Source organism: Oreochromis niloticus, linkage group LG3 (genome assembly GCF_001858045.2).
Source record: "Oreochromis niloticus isolate F11D_XX linkage group LG3, O_niloticus_UMD_NMBU, whole genome shotgun sequence".
In the NCBI taxonomy this organism is placed as follows: Eukaryota; Metazoa; Chordata; class Actinopteri; order Cichliformes; family Cichlidae; genus Oreochromis; species Oreochromis niloticus.
This window is the reverse complement of record NC_031967.2, coordinates 4,708,714-4,730,827: the sequence shown is the minus strand read 5'-3', so window position 1 is coordinate 4,730,827 and position 22,114 is coordinate 4,708,714. Positions and strand designations below refer to the sequence as shown.

The 22,114-nt window shown below is 40.1% G+C and overlaps 1 protein-coding gene across 5 annotated transcripts in view; it reads left to right on the top strand.

Annotated features, from left to right (window-relative positions):
- tbc1d14 (TBC1 domain family, member 14) overlaps positions 1 to 22,114 on the top strand; it is a 42,838-nt gene that overhangs the window by 11,396 nt on the left and 9,328 nt on the right. For 4 of the 5 annotated variants that reach the window (XM_003458181.5, XM_005463149.4, XM_005463148.4 and 1 more), the window contains 8 exons: positions 4,903 to 5,026; positions 15,903 to 16,027; positions 18,292 to 18,374; positions 18,547 to 18,664; positions 19,872 to 19,978; positions 21,431 to 21,511; positions 21,602 to 21,690; positions 21,940 to 22,011. In XM_003458181.5, coding sequence (XP_003458229.1) covers positions 4,903 to 5,026; positions 15,903 to 16,027; positions 18,292 to 18,374; positions 18,547 to 18,664; positions 19,872 to 19,978; positions 21,431 to 21,511; positions 21,602 to 21,690; positions 21,940 to 22,011 — 799 coding nt within the window. Of the gene's footprint in view, positions 1 to 4,902; positions 5,027 to 9,528; positions 9,811 to 15,902; positions 16,028 to 18,291; positions 18,375 to 18,546; positions 18,665 to 19,871; positions 19,979 to 21,430; positions 21,512 to 21,601; positions 21,691 to 21,939; positions 22,012 to 22,114 lie in introns of those variants that run through there. The other variant, XM_005463151.4, reaches the window with a different exon arrangement.

Genomic DNA, 22,114 nt, shown 5'->3' with positions numbered 1-22,114 from the left:
TTAACATCATTCAAAACCAAAAGTAGAAAAATGTATCTGTTTTTAGAGCTAAAGCTGGATTCAATATATGAAACTTTGCCATCTTTGCCAGTACTCCTCTTTCTAATAGTAAATATATGACAGGAAATGAGGGATGATGATAATAATGGGATTCTTTAGTATAGAATTCAGTACAGCCTGTGCAAAGTCTGTGAAGCAGTTTTCTTTTAACTGCTGTGAGTTTTCCAAGCTTCAAAGAAATCTATGAAATAGTCCTCGTCTTTCCCCTGGTTTTTGTGGCTAAATGAATCTTTCCTCCGTCACCCCTCAGTTCCTCAGTTATCCTCCCCATCTTTTGTTTCTTTGTAATCTGAAGGCTAACGTTTCCTTCCTCTGTTTGCTGTGGGTGGAGTTAGATGGCTTTGATGTCAGTAGATATTACAACCTTAAATTGACAGTTTCCTCTATATTTGAGTGTGAAATGGTGCTGTACAATTTACCGATGTCTTAAACGTTCAACCACTTCTTTGTCAAAATTTTAAGAAAATAGCAATAGTATGGAAAATGGTGGTTACTTTTTTTTTTTTTTTTTGTTCACTGGTTAGTCTGTGCAGTTGTGAAAATAGAAGAGAAGTTCATCTTAAATGTCACTGTGCATTTACAGTTTGTAAAATATTAAAAGTGCTGGCTTTTAACAGCTTTCTTTTTTTCACCTTGGGAGTTACATTCCATTACTTTGATTATCTTTGTGTACTATAGTTATCAGTAAGCAGAGCGGAAAATATGCAGGGTTGCTGTGAAACGTGCGGCTACAACGAGGCAGGAATGAGGCGTTGGCATTAGAGAGTAAATAGAATGGCGGCTCGCCCAGCTTCAGCCCATGGATTTGGCCGATAGTTACTTGTTAAGATCAAGTTATTTTGTTTTCAGGTTGTCACTGGAAACTGAAATGTCACCATGGTAAATCATTAGCAAAGTAAAAAGTGGTTAATGTGTATCTTATGTTTCATAAGCAATTACACCTGGTTGGATCCTTGAAACGTTTTCCAGGGTTGCAGTGTGATGGTATTGTCATCTTTCGGTCTTGTGTGAACTTCTGATTCTTAACAGTATTAATGGTCTGCAAGAAATGTTTTTTCCTGATATTTGCTCCTCAGATGGCTCATAAAACACGTTGCTTTCTGAATAAGATAAGATAAGATAAGATAAGATAAGATGGCCTTTATTAGTCCCACAGGTGGGAAATTTGTTTTGTTACAGCAAAAGTGCAAAGTTATGTAGCAGAAATTAGAAAACACTGGAATGCAATAAAATACAATAAAATAAAATAAAATACTATATACAATAGAATAAAATAGAATAGAATAATATATACAATAGAATAAAATAGAATAGAATAATATATACAATAGAATAAAATAGAATAAAATACTATATACAATAGAATAAAATAGAATAGAATAATATATACAATAGAATAGAATAATATATACAATAGAATACAATAGAATAGAATAATATATACAATAGAATAAAATAGAAATACAAATACTATATACAACTGAGTAGGAAAATACAAACACAACTTCGTCAGAAGAAGAATTGCACATATAGCAGTCTTATTGCACATGTGTGGGTTTGTGTGTTTGATCAGCTGCAAAAGTCTTTATTGTAGAGTCTGACAGCAGTGGGGAGGAAAGACCTGCGAAATCTCTCCGTCCCACACCGTGGGTGCTGCAGTCTCCCACTGAAGGAGCTGCTCAGTGCTGTCACAGTCTCATGCATGGGGTGGGAGATGTTGTCCAACAGGGATGACAGCTTAGCCACCATTCTCCTGTCACTCACCACCTCCACTGGAACACCTGGAGTTTATGCATAAATAATAATTCTTCCCCATTAATTCTCAGCTAATATTGCCGAATAAGTTGTTCAGGCCTCAGCATTTTAGGGCTCATAGCTCATGGATTTGTTTCTTTTCTGAATTTAAAATGGAGCTTTTTAATTGGCTTCTTAGGATAATTAGAAGCTCCTGAAGAGATCTGACTTGGTTAGAACAAGGGAAGTTCAGCTGAGTTAGCTGCTCAGAGGTGGTGAGCTTTATTATAGTAGTTTGGTCTATGTGTACGTTAGTGTTTTTTTTCTTCTGGTATATAGGTCATATTTACAACTCAGGCTGTTTTACTTAACTACAAAACTGAAATATTACCAAATCATAAAAAAGGAAAATTACAAACTAATTTTGGAGCAGCTGTAAGATTTGTTTAGTAATTGAAAATGTCAATTAGCGGCTTGTAGAGTCCACATAAGTGATCACTAGCAGGAAAGCATTGCTTGTTTGTGATATGATGCAGCTTTTTCTTGATTAGTATTAATTGCATTTTATAATAACTTTATAACTACTGTTATTAAGCAAGATAAGAGCCAATGTAATGTTGTTGTCCAGATGACAGATGAAGTTTTTACTGAGCACAGTAGAAGATCTTGAATTTCCGAAGCAAAAACAGAAGCCCGTAGCACACGTGGTGACAGTCATTGAAACAGAGTCTGTCCTGTGTTTGGCAGCATGTTTCCTGTCATCACCACTCTGGAGACCAGGCCACGGGGCACAGGTCAAGCTGTGCAGCACTCATCAGGTCAGGGGTCACTGATTCATCTGAGACAACTTGTGTATTTAGACCTATTTGACCCTTCCCGGCTCTTTCCACATGTCTGTACAACTTACTGAGAGCCAAAGCTTGAAAATGTAATATTTAGCTGATGTGTGAAAATCATTATATAAGACCCTTTGATGAAATTCAGCCTTAGACAAACAGCAGTGTGTGGGCTCCTTGATGTTACAGCCTTCTATTGTGCCTGTTCTTGCCCTGCTTGGTCAGAAGAGGCTTTTTATTTGACCAATTTAAATGTGTCTTTTCACAGCTTGCCTCTATTTGGGCTTTTAATTAAAGCCACCGCTAACAGCTCAGTGACATCAACGCAGTGATAAATGAATAAAAATAAAATCGAATAGCTGGCTAAATGGCTTAGTGAATGTTGCAGAACAAAGGAAAGCTTTTCAACAGTTTAGCATGTAGTATTTAAACCCCAGGTGGGCTGAAACCACTGCACTTTCAATGCAGTGCAGAGGAGGCTGGATACAATTCATTTGAAATGGGAATTCACAAAATTCATCGGATGAAGGTAGTATTCTTCAGTCAAAGCGGCAATAATGAGGGAAGTTTTGAAACTCTGCAGTTAGGCACTGTGTGTCTCAGCACATGGTAACCCTGCTCTGTAACTTTACATGATGTTGATGTGGTTTTTAAACACTTCAGTTTTGCAATAATACCACTTGCCGCTACGAAGTTTCACAATCTGACTTGTTGCAACAGTGGCCTCTATTTTACTACCATACTCAAATTCAGTAAGCGCTTTAGATGACCCAATCTTTTACAAATGCTTGTAAAAGCAGAGTGTATGGCTAGGAGCTTGAGTTTTATACACCTATGGCAGTGGGACAGAAAACGCCTAAATTCAACCATTTCCCAATCCTTTCTTCCATATTGTGCCTAGGTCACGAATAGGCAGACTACAGTCCGCATCTGGATCTGAACCCAGACCTATTACTAGATTTTGGACCGTTTCTATTTTCCGTTAGTACAACATTTCTCACATTTATCTTACTGTTATTTGAGTATGGTCAGCCTTTTCCTTTGTCTACAATAGCCGATGTACAGTGGGGGAAATGTTCTCCTCCTGAATTTGTAAGATTGGCCACATGAACAAGGGGGGAACTTGGAGCGCTGCAAGGTTTCAATCCATTAATGTGTGTTACAACTGGTGTTCTTGATGACTGTGGTCCCATCTGTCTTTAGATCATTAACAAGTGTAGCTTTGGGCTGATCCACAAACGTTTTCGTGATCATCCTCACCCTATGAGGGAAGAACTCCTTCAAGGGTGACAGTTTCTTCTGGATAATTGCACAGACAGTTGTCATTTTCTCACCAAGCTTCTTGCTGATGGTCTTGTAACTCATCCTTGTGCAGATCTGCAATTTTGTCACGTTCTTTGACAAATCTTTGTTCTTGCCCTATGGTGGTGGGCGGTTGGATTAAAATAAATTGATTCTGTGGACAGTGTGTGCTTTATACACGTAACAAGTTAAGATCGGTAGTATCTGTGATTGATTGACTGTAACCATAGGACAGAGCCAATCTCTGGGAATCAAATATTTATTTTAGTCAGTGACATACAAATCTCTTTACTTTCATGTAATATTTTTTTTCTGTATTTTTGGTTGATTTTTCTGTCTTTCTCCATTGAAAATGACATGACCATAAATTTAGAGACTTACTATTCTTATATTACTTTTAACTTCAAACGACGCCTGTCCATAATTTTAACTTAAGCATCTTATTTGAAGGCAACTTTTTCACCGACTTTTAATTTTTATTACAGATTTTATTTGACCCTAAATGAGAAAGTGGAAAATTAATAGTAAATATTGTTGAAATACTGTTAAATTGTACTTTTTAAAATTTTTTTTATTTTGACAGCTCTTTGAAAACTGTCTGACAGCCTACTGATATAACTATTGGGGTACTTTAGAATATATTGCATTGAATTATAATGCATTTGGAACTGATATTTTGGACCTTGGTTTGAGGAAATTTTCTCTAACTAGACCTCCTTAAAATTTAATTGAATATCATTGATATAAGGTAGGAGGCTTGCGACCTATACCCCCTTGTTCTTTAATTCAAATATGCAATCTGTGGATTTACATCAGCTGTCCTCTCCAGTAGTAGAGACACACACACTACAGTGTTTCACCTCACTGATTGACTACCTGCCTCCTGACTAAACCAATGCCTTCCTTTTTGTTGCTGTTATAATGAGCTAATTATCGTCCATTCTAATTCTGTGTCATTCTCCTCTCTCAGGAGCCTGTTTGCCAGGAGAGTGAAGGAAAATCAGCCTGTGGACCAGAAGGACCCTGGGTGGAAGCTGTTTGGGAAAGTACCACTTCGGGAAAGCCCCCTCAAAGACCCTAAGAAAATACAAAAGGTAGAATCTGTAATCAGACCAGGGGTTCAACAGAACTTCAGGGGCTTTATTTTGTGTGTGGCTTGTGGCACGAGCATACCTACTGAATTGCCAATAAGGATGGAGATGTGGGCAGTAGTTCAGAAGTCTAGAACCAAGTTGATTTAGAACTAAAATTAATAGTCACCATGTTGTGTTGGCTCCAGCTTCCCAGTCTATCTCGTTTTGTGAGCATTTTGTAGGTTGAAACTACGGTGCATGAAATGTGTTAGTTGTGTGAATAAACAATCAGATTTTCAACATCTGTCCCCTCATTTATATTTATTACTTATCTGCATCTGGGTCAGACGAACCACAGTCCAAGCAGTGATGTGCAGATCTCTCCTTCCCCACCATACTTTCAATTCTCCAATTCATTTCTTCACAATGTCCTTGGCCTCCTCCCTGTTAGGACATGCCTAAAACTCCCAACCAAGGAGGCATCCTGACAACATTCCAGAAAAGATTTCTGAGCCAAGCTCCTTTCAGTGGCGAAGCTCAATCTCGTGTTTTATGCTCGATGCATAGCTTGTGTTTGTAGTGTTGCGCATCAGTTTTGATGCCAGTCAGCTGCTTATGCACATCTCGATTTTTGTAACTTGGCACGGTGCGCTGCAGCCGCTAGAGCTGGGTTGAAGACACAGCTGTGTTGGTTTTTACTGCCATTTTAATGATATTGTAGCACATGCTCAGAGATGCACAGATACAGAAAACTTGACAATTTGTGGAAAAAACTTTGCAAAAAACCTTTGACAACATCTTGGCTTCCAGTTTTGACTTCTTTTCCTCCTATATCAGCGCTTATGTATACATATTGTCTAAGTGGCCATATCTATCATTCAGGAGAAAACAGATGTCTATGAAACACGGTTGTGGTGGTGAGGGAAGTGACCAACCGTTGCAGCAGTTATATTGTAGCTTTCAGCCATCTGCTATCCTATTGTTTCAGTCACTGCCTACAGCTTGTGGCCATAGGCGAGGGTAGGAACATAGACCGACCAATGAATTTACAGCTCTGCTGTACACTCAGCTCTTATTTCCAAAGCACACCATTACAGTGTCTGCACCACTACAGATGAACGTCTGCCTTCCCTGGTATGTGCCTTTAACTCTCTTCCAGGTGAGAACTGTTCTCCCAGACTTGGGATGTGCCAAATTTCATTCCTGTTGCTCAGCTGGGAACCGCCCCAGTGTGAGGTGGAGGTCACTGCTCGTTTGAGAGAAAACTAATCAGAAAAGGAGCTGTTTCTCCTTTACATGAAGTTTCACTGTCCTGTTTTATAAACCAAGGAGAGTTTTGTCTGTTTGTAGCCCATTTGTTCAGCTCTGTGTGTGCTTTGCTTGGTTGTCACAGAGAACATGGCCTTCCATGCTTCAGTAGAACAGAGGATTTGTCTTCCCAGAGCAGCTGATCTGCTGTTTGTGGTGACTATACAGAAAAATAGAAACCATCAAATAAAATTCTGAAGACTCCAACAGGAAAATAACCATGAAAGGTATAATTAAATGTTTAGTCTGGAGTTTGATAAAGCTAATAAGGTATCAACACCCTACTCCAGTTGGTCACTGTCCTTGAAAACCAGCCTTCCGCATGTGTGTGCTATGAATGGGGTTGATCTGGCCTTGGCATAGACTATCAGGCGCAGTTTATGTGGCTGGAGAAGGTGCTGCGATCACAGTCAAACTGTACAGCCAGCTGTCTGAAGCATAAACCGTTGGTATTATATTCATAAGTTAACTGACGCTAATACAAGTCAGCACTGGCTCCATGATCCAGGGTCCAACTCTGACCCAAAATGTGATCATTTCAATTCAGAAAGTGCAGATTTGAATTGGTGTTTCTGCAGAGTGTGCATCTGTTGTTCAAAGGTCAGACAGATAAGCAGGTAGCTTAGATTCAGTTTTAAGCAGAGCCTTAATGTTGTACCATGAGGTAAAGGCCAAGTACAGTAACTTCACAACTACTTCTTAAGACTGATAAAGAAGCCTTAGTCAATAGTTGTTACATAATGACCCTCATCATAAGTGAGTTCAAGATCATGCATACAATCTGCTGTATTCTCGAATAATAGGAGTACTGAGCTGAAAAATGAGATGCAGGTTCAGCTGCTATATTTAAGATACCACTTGCAGAAATTGAAGCGGTCCCTCTGTTTGGCTTCAGCAGCTCTTAGAAGTATAGTAGATAGCCCAGCAAATGTTTGGCTTGAGCTATTTATTCATTTATTCAGAGCTGGGAGCATGCACAGTCATGGTTTGGGTTTTACATGACAAGGGGAATTTTATTTGCATGGTCACTATAGCAGGAGCATGTTATTACAATACAGTGGACTTCAGGAAGACAGATAGCTGAAGTAGTTGATAATATACTTCTTTAGCGATGTAAGCATGCTACACGTATTACCACTGACAGAAAGTGATGTTTGGTTGCTATCAGACATTCCAAGCTGCAGTTGCTCACCTCGAAGATGAAAATGATCTGTATATTTTAACTTCATATGGTCAGTGGTTATTTTTTCCATCTTTTCTTGAAGTTGCTCAATTTCATTGACTTTCTGTGGTTGCTGGTAGTTGCTTCCTTTATGGACACCCGTTTGAGCTCCAGCTTTTTGATAATAATGAATCTTCAATTCTTTTTGTGGCTGCCTAAAATATTTTTTGTCTTTTGATGTAAAATGGCCAAAATAGAAGAAACAGGTATACAAGTAAAACCTTCTAAAAGATCATATATACTTGTTTTTCTGTTTCTCTCTATGTAACTGGGTTTAGTGGAGAGGAAGCATGGCATGTTTTTGTTATGCAGTATTCAAAATGTCAAGGTCTTTGACAACACTGCCAGATAGCCAGCTGGTGCCTGAATACTTATAATTTCCCACTTCCACAGAAAAGTGCTCGAGGCTCAATAAAAGCAGAGGGTCGCTCTGTGCTGATAAAATAAACTAAAGAACCAGATGCTAACATGTAATTAGAGCCATCAGAAACCTGTTATTGTGCTTCCATTTACCCTGTTTCTGATACAGAGGAAGAAGCGCTCTTTCAGTGATCTTTGTGCATGGGAAGCCCAGTTAAAGGTTCTGTTAATGTGTAACCTTTTAACAAGTTGGCTTTAAATCGTAAATGCACTGTCGACTGTGTATTTGTATTGGTTTTAAATTGCATGTTGATATACAAGTGCTCATGTACACACACAAGTCTGTCTGTGGCTGTAACTCTATATTGGACCTGAGGAATCAGTTAACAAGGCTCGGATTTCAAGCCTTTGTTAAGCCAGTGCTGCTGCTGTTTCAAGGAGGGGTAACTGGACTCTGTGTGGACTCTTATTTGCCTCGATTATTGTTGAGCCATTATGAGACACACTGTGCTGTTTCCACTAACAGTTTTTCCCAAAGTTATGAATCATTATTCTGTCATGTTATTTCTGCTTTGCTGAGAGAAAACATCACTGTGCTGCACCGTGTTTTAAGGCCTTGTTGTGACTTCGAGTCTGATTTCACATTGATAATGCATAAAAAGAGACAAAGATAAATTCAAATTAGATTACTCTCTTAATTATTTAATCTAGTCTCAATGTGATTTGTTTTTACTGTATAATGCAGTTATTTATAGCCAGTCCCCCTTTGTGTCCAGCACCTCACACACGTGTGTGAACAAAATAATAGGAGGAATGAAGTTACAACCTTTTGTCACCATAAATAAATAAAAAAGAAAAGATTCTCAACAAATGTTCACACAGAAGCTGATAGCCAAACATATGTTGTCTAAACTTAGTTTTAATAAATAATTTTTTCACATTTTGCATGGTTGCGATAATATGACTTCATTTCAAATAAAAATGTGCGTACCAGCCTAAAATCCTCTTAACTCTTAACTTAATCTTTGCTTTCCTCCATGCTATGTTAGTTCCCTCTAACAACTGGTATGTTGCTTCTAATGCATTTTTATATTAAATACAGAACAACATTGAAATAAAATGAATAGAATAACATTTTCAGACCAATATCTATTTTAAGTGGTGAAACGCCTCACCAAGCAGGAAGTCTGCTTTATATACTTGGCTACACCCTTACACCCCATCCCTCATCCCCCCCAATTCTTCCATCCCTCCATCTGTCCACAGTACAGATACAATGTTGCCACAGCACCTGAAGCCTTCATTAGTTGAACTTATTGTTGCTAAGGCTGAAACACAAGCTTTCTGGACACTTGCATCTTTGAAAGGCAACTGAATGTGTAGAAATGGAATCAAAGCCTACATTTAATTTTAGATCTCTTCATGTGTTGTTATGCTGTCTTTAAAAGATCTATCAGTTCTTAAGTCGCAGCTGCTCATTCTGTCCTGACTGGATTAAGAGAGTGGAGGGCAGAGTGGCTGTGAACTAATCTATTACTCGGGGTTTGATTAGAGTGCCTGCCAGAGCACAGCAGAGTGCAGAGCTCCTTTGAGCGCAGCGACACGGTGGTGCTGATTTGCTGACACACACACACTCAGCAGCGGCACTGACAGACTTGATGCAGAGTGGATCAGTGTAGCGTCACTGCTCCAAGTGAGGGACACTGAGAGAGAGGGGGGGGGGACAGGGTATCATGGTGCTGCATCCTTTTGTAATGTGGGGTGTGTCGCTCTGTCAGCAGCCCTTCTTTTTCACCTCCTGGGTTTCCTGTTGCCAGGAGTGAGCCCTGTGGAGCAGCAATGATGCTAGGCTAGGGTTTTGAAGACGAACCCCCACCGGAGGACTGGCTGTCTGTACAGAACCGCAGCGTTCATGGTGAGTGAGCAGCTGCACTGTGAGCGTGATGACCCACTGTCTCTCGCCTTGTCTGGCAGAATCAGAGGACACTGGTAGTCAGAGGTTGGAAGAGAAGCAGCACAGGAAAAGGACGTCTCGGGTATCCCATAATAGCCTCTTTCAGGCTATTCCATAATAGCCATAGCTTTGTGTTGGGGAGCAGGGTGATGATTGCTGGAATGTCTCTAAAAAGATAATGTCTGGTTTTTGGATGTGTTGATGGTGGTTTGGCCATCTAGGGGATATAGCATCTCCACTGCATGGAACCTGACCTGTAGCCCTTTGCCAAGTATTACCAAAGTATGTGTAGCAGTGTGGAAGTAGCATTGTCTTTTTTTTTTTTTTCTTTTTTCTTTTTTTGAATTGTAGGGACATCCAAGGGATTTCCTCCTGCTGTCACCACTGATGCAGTTAAAAAGAAACAGCTCATCTGAAACGTCTCATTGGAGTGTTTGATGCCAGTATTCAGTTCTATGTTTTTGTCTAGATATTGTTCACTTTCTGCCAGATCATTACAAACTCCTCCTCAGCTCCCCTGTGAGAACTATTAATGTGTCAGCTGTCCTGTGCCAAAGATACTACATGCAGTTGGAATCCTTGTTTGAAAGCAATTCAGAAACATTTATTTACCCCAACATGAGTAAGGTCAGGTGTAATAGATGATATAAATGAGCAAATGGGATAATGACATGATGGAATTGGTTGGCATTAAAAACAAAGTGACGTTGAGGTTCTTGATTGTTCCTGACATAACCTTGATTTTTTTTTTTTTTTTTTCCCCCCACCACAAGCCTTTTAATCTGTTTGTTAATAAAAACCCAATCTGGTACTCAGGCAGAATCATCTTATTGACACATCTCTACTGACAGAAGACGAAAAAGATTAAGAAAAAGGAGCCAAGATGTTTGTTTCAGTTTGAGTGCGTAACAAAAACAAACTTGACCTAACTTAACGGGCAGAATTTTATGTTTCTTGTGTGTCTACTATTAACATCATGGTGTTCTCATATACCAGACATTGGTCACACCAGCTGACCACCGTAATAATCCATAGCAAACCTTGTCAAAAAGTACCTTTAAGTGTTAAGTACAGAACGTACAGTCTGAGGAGCTTGGAAAGAAAAGCTTCTGGACTTCTTTAAGTTTCCTTGAAGACGTTTCAACTTTCATCTGAGAAGCTTCTCCAGTTCTAAGAGTAATTGGTGGTGAGTCCCAGATTTGTCCCCAAGACTAAACAGACCAAACAGCCACTTCATAAACGCATGGCACAACATAGAAGAGCCACCTCCACGGGACAAGACTCGACTGTTCATCTGCATCTAAAGGACAAAGGTCACTCTTTCGAGGATGCCAATGTTCACATTTTGGAGAAGAAGACAGATGGTTTAAAAGAGGAGTGAAAGAAGCCATCTATGTCCACTGTGAACGACCATCTTTGAACAGAGGTGGTGGCTTAGGACACCAACTGTCTGCCATCTATAATCCAGATCCTTTCCCAGAGGCCTTAATACCCACTCAGATCCTGGGCCATTTGACCATTTGAAATCACATGATAGGGTTGGGCTAGGTTTCACAATCGGTCCACGTGAAACATTGGATGATTATCACCTACACCCTTTTTCACACCTTGGCTTGTGTGATTAGGTGGGGGGGGTCCATGACCCTCTAGGGGGGGCACTCCCATAGGGCTTAAAATATGGGACTCTCCGCCAGTTACTCTTAGAACTGAAGAAGCTTCTCGGATGAGGGGTGAAACGTCTTCAAGGAAACTTAAAGAAGTCCAGACATCTTTCTTTATAAGCTCCTTACACTACGATGACCTGGATGACTGAGAACCTTCACAGACATACACTATTGGAGAGTCAACCCCAATAGCTGTTAAATTCGCTGTGAAAAGGCAACATTGGGGAGGAATTTCACTAGGAAGAGACCTTCAACATAATTTACTACCCTTCTGATTAGATAACCTGTAAATTGACTGACACACACACACACACACACACACACACACACACACACACACACACACACACACGCGTATGCGGGTTTGCTATCCTTTTGCTATCTATGTGTTCAAAGGCGATTCATTAAAGAAAACATCATGATGTCATCTTCACAGAGCAGCTTCCTCACGTCTATAGCTTTAAATCGGAAAGACTGTGCCAACCAGGCACCCAGACAGCTCTTACATCACTACCAGGAAATTGGAGAACTTTACTGAAAGCCAGAGTGACAAAGCAGGTTGCCTTGGCTGTAGGTTATCATGGGATCCAATTGCTATTGCAGCTAACGGGTATAACAGGTGACAGATTGCCTTTATTCCCAATGCTGAGTCTCTAAGAAATATAGCACGTCTTACAAGTGTTATTTACAGCTTTGTTCCTGCACCTGGATGACACATGAATTAGATTTTACTATATCTTTCCACATGAAACAGTGATGCATCAGGAGGCGTGGCACAGTCTGATAAAGCTCTGTTATTTGATCAGTGGTAAGCAAAGGGAAACTGGGCAAGAGATCTTTGATCACCTTTGCATATCAGCAGTTTGAAATCAAGCTGTTTGGATCAAGCTTTCATTATCCAAAACAAGTGCAACAAACATCAGTGTGTAGTTTGTTTTTTTGTTTTTGAAAAGCAGAAGTTTTTTTGTGTTACAAAACAAGAAAACAAGTGTGTTGCATTTATAATAGTGGACAGAACCACAGGAGGAAAAGTTGATTGCAATTATCTGAACATTGCTTGGATGAGTAAAATATTTCTCCCAGATGAACAGAATAAACTTTCTAGGATTTCCTTATCTGGATGATTGAGCATGCATCAAGACTTGGAATAGTTGGGTTACCGTTTTGCTGGATTTTGTTTCATTCTCACAATGGCACAATAGCTTTTTGGCCTCGCCTCCCAGATGATCACTTCAATTCACTTCAGCTTTAAGTTCAGATAAATTTTATTTATATAGTGCCAACACACAACAGTCACCCCAAGGTACTTTTTTATTGTAAGGTAAAGAATAATTTTGCAATAAGTTTACAATAATAGGGAGAAAATCCCAACATTCACATCATTCCTATGAGAAAGCGCTTGGTGACAGCAGGACATAAAAACTCCCTTGGATTTAACAGGAAGCCTATGAAGAGAATCCAGGATTGGAGCCTTGTCTCATCTTTTTTTATAACCTCACTACGTTTAGATATTTTTTCTATCTCAGACACTTTAATACTGCACCAACTATTACACCTTCTCATAAGCACCTCAGCACTGCCACTCACACATCCTCTCTTCTTTAGTTTCACGTTGGTGCGTGTACCTGCACTGCTGCTGAACAGATGCCAGGTTGAACAGATGCCCACTCCTCTTCAAAATCTGCTCTTCCTCCCCCTCTCTGCAGTATCCATTGATTTCCAGGCAGCAGATCTCTGACTAACCTTTTTCTTTGACCTGCAGCTGCTTGAGTACACAGTGTTTAATAAGCCATGCAGCAGCACATGACTGCTATTTCTTTATTAAGCAATTAAACCACTATGGTTGACCAGAAAAACCTGGTTAACAATTCACAAGAGAAATTTTACTATTCTAAGTTCATTGAACAACCTCTTTCATTGGAAGCATGTCTGGGAAGACTGCTAGGAGAAATATCTGACTGACGGCTAAATACTTTAAATAGCAGCTGGAATCAAAGGTGGGCGGACTAATATGACGGAATAGAAATCTGTGAGTCAAGAAACCAAAACAATGAGCCAGAAGATTATAGCTGAGATTGAAGCTGACTTAGCCAGTCAGGGAGATCAGTGATCTTCAGTATGGTGCAGTTAAAGAACAGTCGAGCACCGAATAAGTGAAAGACAGACAGATGCAAAGCAGATGAAAGAGGATATGGACACCAACGACAGGCAAAGCAGAGGGAAGTACACACAAATGGCACTGCTGGATAACCTTCTGTGTAGTACTCTCCTCTCTGACTTTCCTCAGTCACTTATAGTAGCAGAATTTTCCTCGTCCACACCACAAGCTTAGCTCATCTTCTTATCTTCCTCTATCATGTGCATGTTTCTGTTTCAGTCACCTTCACCTGACACCTAAAACTAGTGTTGTGTTTTATTGGTTTATTATTTCTCTTCTATTTTATTTGCACATAAGTAGCCTTCCTCATGTGTTTGTTACCAGTTTTCTTCCTTAACAGTTCTTATTTCTTTGTGAGTGAGAAAAACACAAAATTCCCGTGGCTGCTTTTTTGTATACTTTACTACTTTTGTCGGCTCTCCATCCAGCAGTTGTCCTGATCCAATATCGGATCATTCACTCACCTGAATCTTAAAAGACAAGCATATCTGATCTATTTTTTTCCCACTTGCTAACTGACCAGTTTACACTTGACCTTTATGTTAAGCTAGCTTTTTTCTAGAAATAGTATATTTGAGGATTTAAACAGTGTCTTGCAGTTTTTTAAAGTCATGTCAGTCACAGGTACCCTACACTGTCACAAGTAGTTACTTCAATCATGTGCCTCAAAACTGAGAAACATTTAACACAGGAAATACACACTAATTTAACCCTTTTCTCTTAAAGGTTTTTAAACATTAGGTCACATTGAATATTAAATAGTGAATTTTTAGTACACTGTTCACTTTTCTTTTTTGTGCACTGCAATGGTTCTGTTATCGTTGCCTTATTTGTCCTGCCAGTGGTAAGCAGTTGCATTACCACAGCTCTGTCACAATTTATACTAGGACTAGGGGTGCTGGTAGCTGCTGCATTATCCTCCTAAACAACAGGTGTCACCATTCAGACAAAGCCACTGACTCAGTGATGGTGTAGGAGTAGTTGTAGTTTATGTTGTTTTCAAAGTTTTCTTCAGAAAGCCTCAGCTTTACAGTCTGTTGCGGCATCTCCCATATCATTAAAATTGTAGCTTAAAACTGGTGCGATCCTACATGCCATGTCTTCTATCTAGCTGTGATGGCGCTGGCTGCTGCATCACCTGTGTGAGGGGAGGGGGGGGACCTTCCAAAAAACAGAAAGGTGTGCAACTGCCTGACACCAAAGCCTGTTTGCATCAGGGGATGTGACATTTTGGGCGTGTGGTGCAGAGTACGACAAGTATACTGGTCCCCCACCCCCCACCTCAAGCAAAAATTCAGTGCAATGTAATTACCTTTATTTACTCACCCCACCCCCAATACCAATTGAGAGCAGGTGCAACAGACACAAACACAAAGAAATTAATGACATGGGCTGCATCACAAAAGTCATGAATGCACGTGTGCGCACACAGTCCTATTGAGGGAATAGATTTTCCAACTGGGCATTTGTGTGTGTGTCCCATTGGCGGTATAGTGTTGAGTTGATTGCTTGCAGACCTCAGCCTGCATTATTAACCAACACTGCACACTGGAGGCCGTTTTGGTCACACTTGGGGTGTTTGTGCACTCATATTGCGCTCAGCCCATTTATAGACGCTTCCTAATTGATTAGCAGCACACCGTAAGATCTATTAAAGGCCTTCTCCGAACACACACACACACACACACACACACACACACACACACACACACACACACACACACCCACCCACCCTGTGAGTCAGCTGACGGTTGGTCTTGTGTGTAGTGTGGTCTTAGCTGTAATGACTGCCTGTCACATGGTGCTCTCTTCCTAAAAGTCCTGTATCACATTCCCAGTAGTGAAGCAGAAGCAACACACTCATTAGACAGGAGCTGGCAAATGTTCAGAGGCCATGTCAAGTTTTCAAGATATTTCGCACTGTTTTTGTTACTTCATACAAATACAGAATAGAAGTCATTTCTTCTTTTATCAACTTTTTCCCTCCATTAGTAATCAGTCTGCATCAAGCTACAGCATGGACTGAGGCCTCCTGTGACCTTTGTTAGTGCTCTACCTTGTTCTGTTCTTCACTTCAGTTTAGATGCTGCAGATCTTAATGTGCACCAGTGTGAAACTAAATATAGACCAAATGAAACTGACCTCAAAAGCAAGTTGGTTTCCCTGTGACACAGTTACACTGTTACTTTCATGTTTCTATGTCTAAATTTTCTGTTTTTTGTTCTTGTCAGGAATATGAAACAAAGAGTGGCAGAGCTGGATCTGGCAACCCAACATCTCCCAGGCAGAGTGTGAGGAAAAACCTGGATTTTGAGCCTCTCTCCACCACTGCACTGATACTAGAAGACAGACCTGCGTATGTAAACACAAACGGCGCAGTCACATTTTTCTTTCCATCTCACTGTCAGCTGAGTTTGCTTATCAGACATAAAAGCCAATCTCCTTCTTCCTCTCATTTCTTATCAGTTCTCCTTCCCTTGCCAGGTCGTTAGGCTCTGTTCAGCATTGTTTCAGCTCTTACTGTGTCCCCGCTTGTATCACAGATGGTAAAAGAGACGTGCTGCTGAAAGTTTAATGGCCCTCGCTGAGCTTTGTTTCATTACCCTCCCTTTTGTAATTTTTTTTATTTTTAGCATGCTATAATGTTTTTGCATTCAGGCATACAAACATATGCTGGGCGACATCTTTGAATACGGGTGCTTAGCCATGAGCTAACTGTATGAAAACATATTTGGACACATTTCCTCTGTGAACACCAGGAAGTTTATTTTGACACCATGAATGGCAGAACTGCATTCAGTTGCTGCTCCCTTTGTGGCATGCAGCCTCTCATGTGTCTGCACACAAGCTCTAAACCTGCTAGAAAAGTTCACATGATGTATTTTATAACAAATATGACTAACCACAGCATATAAATTTTAACATTTATTTTGCTGTTAACAAAGATTATTTACAATTAGCATTGTTACTAATGTTGTTTTTCACATTGCAATTTAATAATTGAATACATTTAAATTTAATGCAGTATGTATTTATGTTTAATGTCACAGTTGATAAGAGAGTATAACAAATATATTCTGATGACTTTGGCACATATGTATATAGCATTTTATACACTGTTGAAAAAAATTAAAGGAACACTTTTCAATCGGAGTATAGGATCATGTCACTTAAGGAGCAGAGCTTCTTAATCAGTTTCAGCTGTGCTGGTCGTCTCTCCCTGAGCCTGGTTCTGGAGGTTTCTTCCTGTTAAAAGGGAGTTTTTCTTTCCCACTATCACCAAGTTGGGGGGCTTTTCTGTATGATTGTATGCTCTTTATCATACAATATAAAGCACATTGACGCGACTGTTGTTGTGATTTCGTGCTATATGAGTAACAGTGAATTGAATTGTGTTGTTCGTGTAATGAACAGGTGCACTTCGGGGGCAAGAATACTAGTTTTACATTTGACTAGGGTCAATGTCCTTACTGTTATCCTGAGGCGAGAAACGAACCCTGGAAAGGTTTTTACAGATATTCCAACTCCTCTGAGGTGGCACATTAATACGTGTCATTGGTACAAAGTTTGTGTGTCTCTCAGCTGCTCCTTTGTGCATTACTGGTGTGCCTAAAAATAGTAGTACAACATGACCTCCAGCAGACCACTGGTGTGACCCAAACAAACAGAAACAGACTGATGAGAAAGGCCTTTTTGTGGCAGCGCCACCACTGGCACCATGTGCTGATCAGTGCAAACATGAAAGGATCCACAGAAGCTGTGGAGAACATGATGCTCCCTGAAGCATCGTTCAGCTGGACCAGTTTGGTGGTGGGTCAGTGATTGCCTGGGGAGGCAAGATCGATGCAGGCACCTACTTGCATGCTCTTAAACATCTGCTTGAACTTCATGAAAGCCGTCCAAATAATGAAAGTTGTATTACACATTGTTAACCATATACACAAAGTTTTGATACGTTTTTTTGCCATGCAGAAGACTCAAAGCAAGATAGTGGAAAGGAAAACAATCTGCACTGTAATGATTGTAAATGTTCCTTTAGTTCATTGTTTTTCTTTTTCTTTTCTCAAGGTCCGTTGTCCGTTGTAGTGCTGTGGAGTGTTTGCTTTATCAGTTTGACTGTTGTCTTGGAATGTAGATGTTTATGTTCCTCCTTTATGTTCTTTCCCTGAGCCTATTCCGAGTCATTATTCCAAGAATAAACTTTGTTGCCAGGGGCTGACATATAAAGTCAAAGGTTTAACCACCTTTGACTTTATATGTCAGCCCCTGGCAACAAAGTTTAAGTTTCAGCACAAGGTGTTGAGAAAATTTAAATGCTTATTGATTTTAACCAGCAACTAGCAAGACATCAGCCAAGTGATTTAGAAAGACTGGAAAAGATTTTTTTTTTTTTTTTTTTAAAAAAAAAAAAAAAAAAAGGGTCATCTAATGTTTGTAGCATGTTAAAGAGGCAGTAAGTTGAATTTACTGGAATATAAGCAGCTGTGTTCACTCCATAAACACATGCAGCTTCCGGTCCTGTTGTTCTTTTTATACACTCCAAGATTGCTCAGCATGAGTAATGGAAGAGCACATAGTTGCTAACCCTTTATGTGTGTGTGTGTGTGTTTCCATGTGCAGTAACCTGCCTGCCAAGCCAGCTGAGGAGGCACAGAAACACAGGCAGCAGTATGAAGAGATGGTGGCCCAGGTTAAGAAGAGGGGTGAGTTCAGTGGAGTGAACTGAGGCTGCTGATTCAGCATCAATGTTGCTTTTTTTTTCTCCACTCATGCTACAGCCTGGCACACTACACAATAGTTCAGACTCTATTTCTGTCCAGTCTGTTGTCCGCTCCTCTCTTTCCCATGTAATTTTATGTTTAATGACTTCTGCAGAGTTAAAAGAAGCTCAGAGGAGGAAGAAGCAGCTGGAGGATCGATGCAAGCTTGAAGAGAGCATTGGCACAGCAGCTCAGACCTGGAACCAAGAGATCCTGCCTAATTGGAGTACAGTGTGAGTACAAAAAAGACTGGTTTGAATATATTTGAATATAATAACATATTTAACAATAACAGTATGATACTGGTAACTTTGGGATTTTTTTTTTTTTTTTTTTTTTTGCTGATTAAGCCGATCATATCAGATACTAAACACAGTGAAATACCCTCACATAGAAATAAAGCTCATTGCTTTACTTTGGTATATTCAGTTGTGCAGTTAGCCTCCATCCCAACTACTAGAGACACTTGTACAACAAAAGTGCCATATCAGTGTTTAGGATTTGTTTTTAGCTGGCTATGAAGTCTAAGCTTGACGTTGGTCCTCACTGCATGTTACACCGGGGGATTACATGGAGCATTACTGCTGTTTTATTCTCAGTTTAATGCATGACTTGGCCCTGGCCATAAAATGTGCAACATGCTCAATGTGCAGTATTTCTTGGTCAACATGTACAGTATTCAGGGTTTGTACAGGTGGTTGAAAATGCTTGAATTTGACCCTGAAAAAAGCCTATGTACCCTGACTATAGGAGTGTACATGTTGGAAGGACAGGCAATAGTGTTGTTGTCTTTGGACTTTAATTTTTAATAAAAAAAAAAAACAAAGAAATACAAGTCAGAGAAAATAATGAACAACAAATTTAACTCTCTATTTCTTTATTACCACATAGACAGTTTTACTTTTCTGCCTGCTTAAACGTTTACTGAATCTTCAATATTTGATCCTTCTTGGGTTTTAATGTCAGCACCATATTAGGAGGATATTACACTGCTGCTGTTGGCCAGCACTGCAGGGAGGAAATGCAGTATGCAGACATAAGAATATAACAAGACATAACTTGTTGTGGCAGTTAAGCTGGCAAAACACGTTCATACCAGTGTGGTCATCTCAGGTAATCTTCATAACAGTACCAGGCTCCTCCTGCAGGTGTACTCCTTGGATTAATATGTGACTAATTGACTTCACACTACCAAACATCACTACAGTACTGCTGCCAGATCATTCCTTTAGTCTAATGTATCTTTATTACTATAACAATACAAACAGAAGACAGTATAGATGGTGTTAGACTGAAGGAAAGTGTTTTTCTTGCTTTCTGTCGAATCAGTGGTTTTCCAATGACGTTATTGTTAACCTATGGCCCGTTCTATAAAACATTTTTATCATAGACTCTGATGTGCTTAACATTTTTTTTCCCTCTAATCCCCCACTGCTACAGGTGTACATCTCGACGAGTGAGGGACCTCTGGTGGCAGGGCATCCCCCCCAGTGTCAGAGGGAAAGTGTGGAGCCTGGCTGTGGGCAACGAGCTCAACATAACACATGGTACATGGGAATGAGTGTGTGTGTTTTCTCAAGTTAAAAGATCCTGAAGATCTGTTAGCAGGCCAAACCTTAACCTAAAAACTACCAGCTGGGTTAACTTAACCTAGCCCTGAATTATGTCTGCAACTTAAAATGTAACAGTTTCTTTAATGCCAGCATTTTGAACCTCAAAAGTTGGTGTTCTTCTCATTGGGTGATTGCAAAAACACACATCCCCACAAAATAAGTAATAAAAGCGCACACACGCGCGCAGATGGGTGTACCAATTTGTCTCAGTGTTTGTAGTTGAATATGTGGCAGTGAGATGGATGAAAGAGGAAGGAAGAGTGTCCATTAAGGAGCACGGTCCAATAATTCCCCCAGTACATGAGGGAATGGGCAGCATTTCAATGAGTTCGCTCATCCTGCACGGACGTCACACACACACTACACTCGTCTTCCTCTTGAGAATGGAGTACAAACTGAAATTGCCATTCCTTAGACTGTGTGTTTGTGTGCATGCGTGTGCGTGCATGCTCCTCACCACCCTCAGGGCTGCTTGCAGATAAGCACTCTCTGTGACTGCTGAGCTGGCCTGCTCCACTTTGTGCTATTCATCGTTTTAACTGGAGCCACACTATCCTACACACATTGCAGTCACACACACTCGTACAGTTTTCAGTCCCTTTAAAGTGGTGCGTCATTTCATGAGCAGCTCAGTGACAGCACTCCCTCACTTTCACAGAAGCATTTTTATTATTGTTGCTAATGCTGCTACTAATATGCCTTTGACTAGCTTGCAGGTGAGTATTATAGCAGAGTATTCATCTGTCTTTAATGATCATTGTCATAACGTGCCATTATGTACAGCAGCTTTAAATAAATATCAGCTGTTTTAAAATTCTGAGTTAACTTCACTAATCGGTTCCTCCAAACCATCAATGTCTCTATTAGACCAATCACCTGACAGGCTGCTTAAACTCCTAGCATCAATTAAGCTAATCAATTAGCTTCAATCTGTCTTTAACGAGCTGCATACCATAGGCTAACTGATCATTAGCTACCTGAAATTCTTCAAATAAATCATTTGAAGAATGGTTTTCATTTCACATATTTTTTTAACCTCTTCATCCTACAAGCAGCTTGTTGTAGTTCAGATTTGACTCGAGCACTAGTGTAAATCTCCACATCTCCTCTCTGAATGCTTAATATTAAATCCAGCATCTGAGCACCAGAGGGCAGCAGCAGTTCAAAGGAAAGACTGTAACAGGCTGCACAGCAGTGCAGTCACAGTCTTCTGTAATTGGCGGACATGTTTCCTTCAGTCACCTTCACGGTTTGCTGATGCAGAGCACCATAAAGCTGTGCTTTCATGTCCATTTATCATGTTCACATTTCACTGTCTTCGAACCTGTGCGTCCCTCCTATCTTTCACATTAACTGGACTGTGCTGCTGTTTGTGTGTCTGTGCAGAGTTGTATAACATCTGCCTGTCCCGGGCCAAGGAGAAGTGGAAGAGCACAGCGGCACTCTTCACAGAGACTGAAAGTGAAGGTGGAGTTTCAAAAGAAACTGCTTTAATTTTATAATAACATCATACTCATTTTTCCAGTTTGTTTTTTAATGTGCTGAAATGTCTTCCAGATGTTGGTTCCTCAGACAGAGAGTCGAGTCTGGAGCTCATCAAGCTGGACATCTCAAGAACTTTCCCACAACTGTGCATCTTCCAGAAGGTCAGTGAGAGAGAATTAGAATAAAGTATCAGCAGGATGTGTGTAATGGGATGCACCAAAGCAAAACATGACTACACTGAGGAAGACACAAAAGGAACGTCTTGCTTATTTTTTTTAAAATAAAATTTTGTATGATGGAAACAGGTTTTGAAAGCTTGTAAATATAACACTTTAGTAAAAAGGTGTGTGTACATTGTGTGTTTTTGGACTCATTGTTTCATTGTCTTGTTTTTCTTTGTACATCATCAGGGTGGACCCTATCACGATGTGCTGCACAGCATTCTGGGAGCATACACTTGTTACAGGCCTGATGTTGGCTATGTAAGTCACACCTGCTTAACCAATATTACATCCTGTTGTGATACTCACACCTGTGACTGGTGCATGTCACATCTTCATGTTTAGGACAAAAACACAAAGTGCC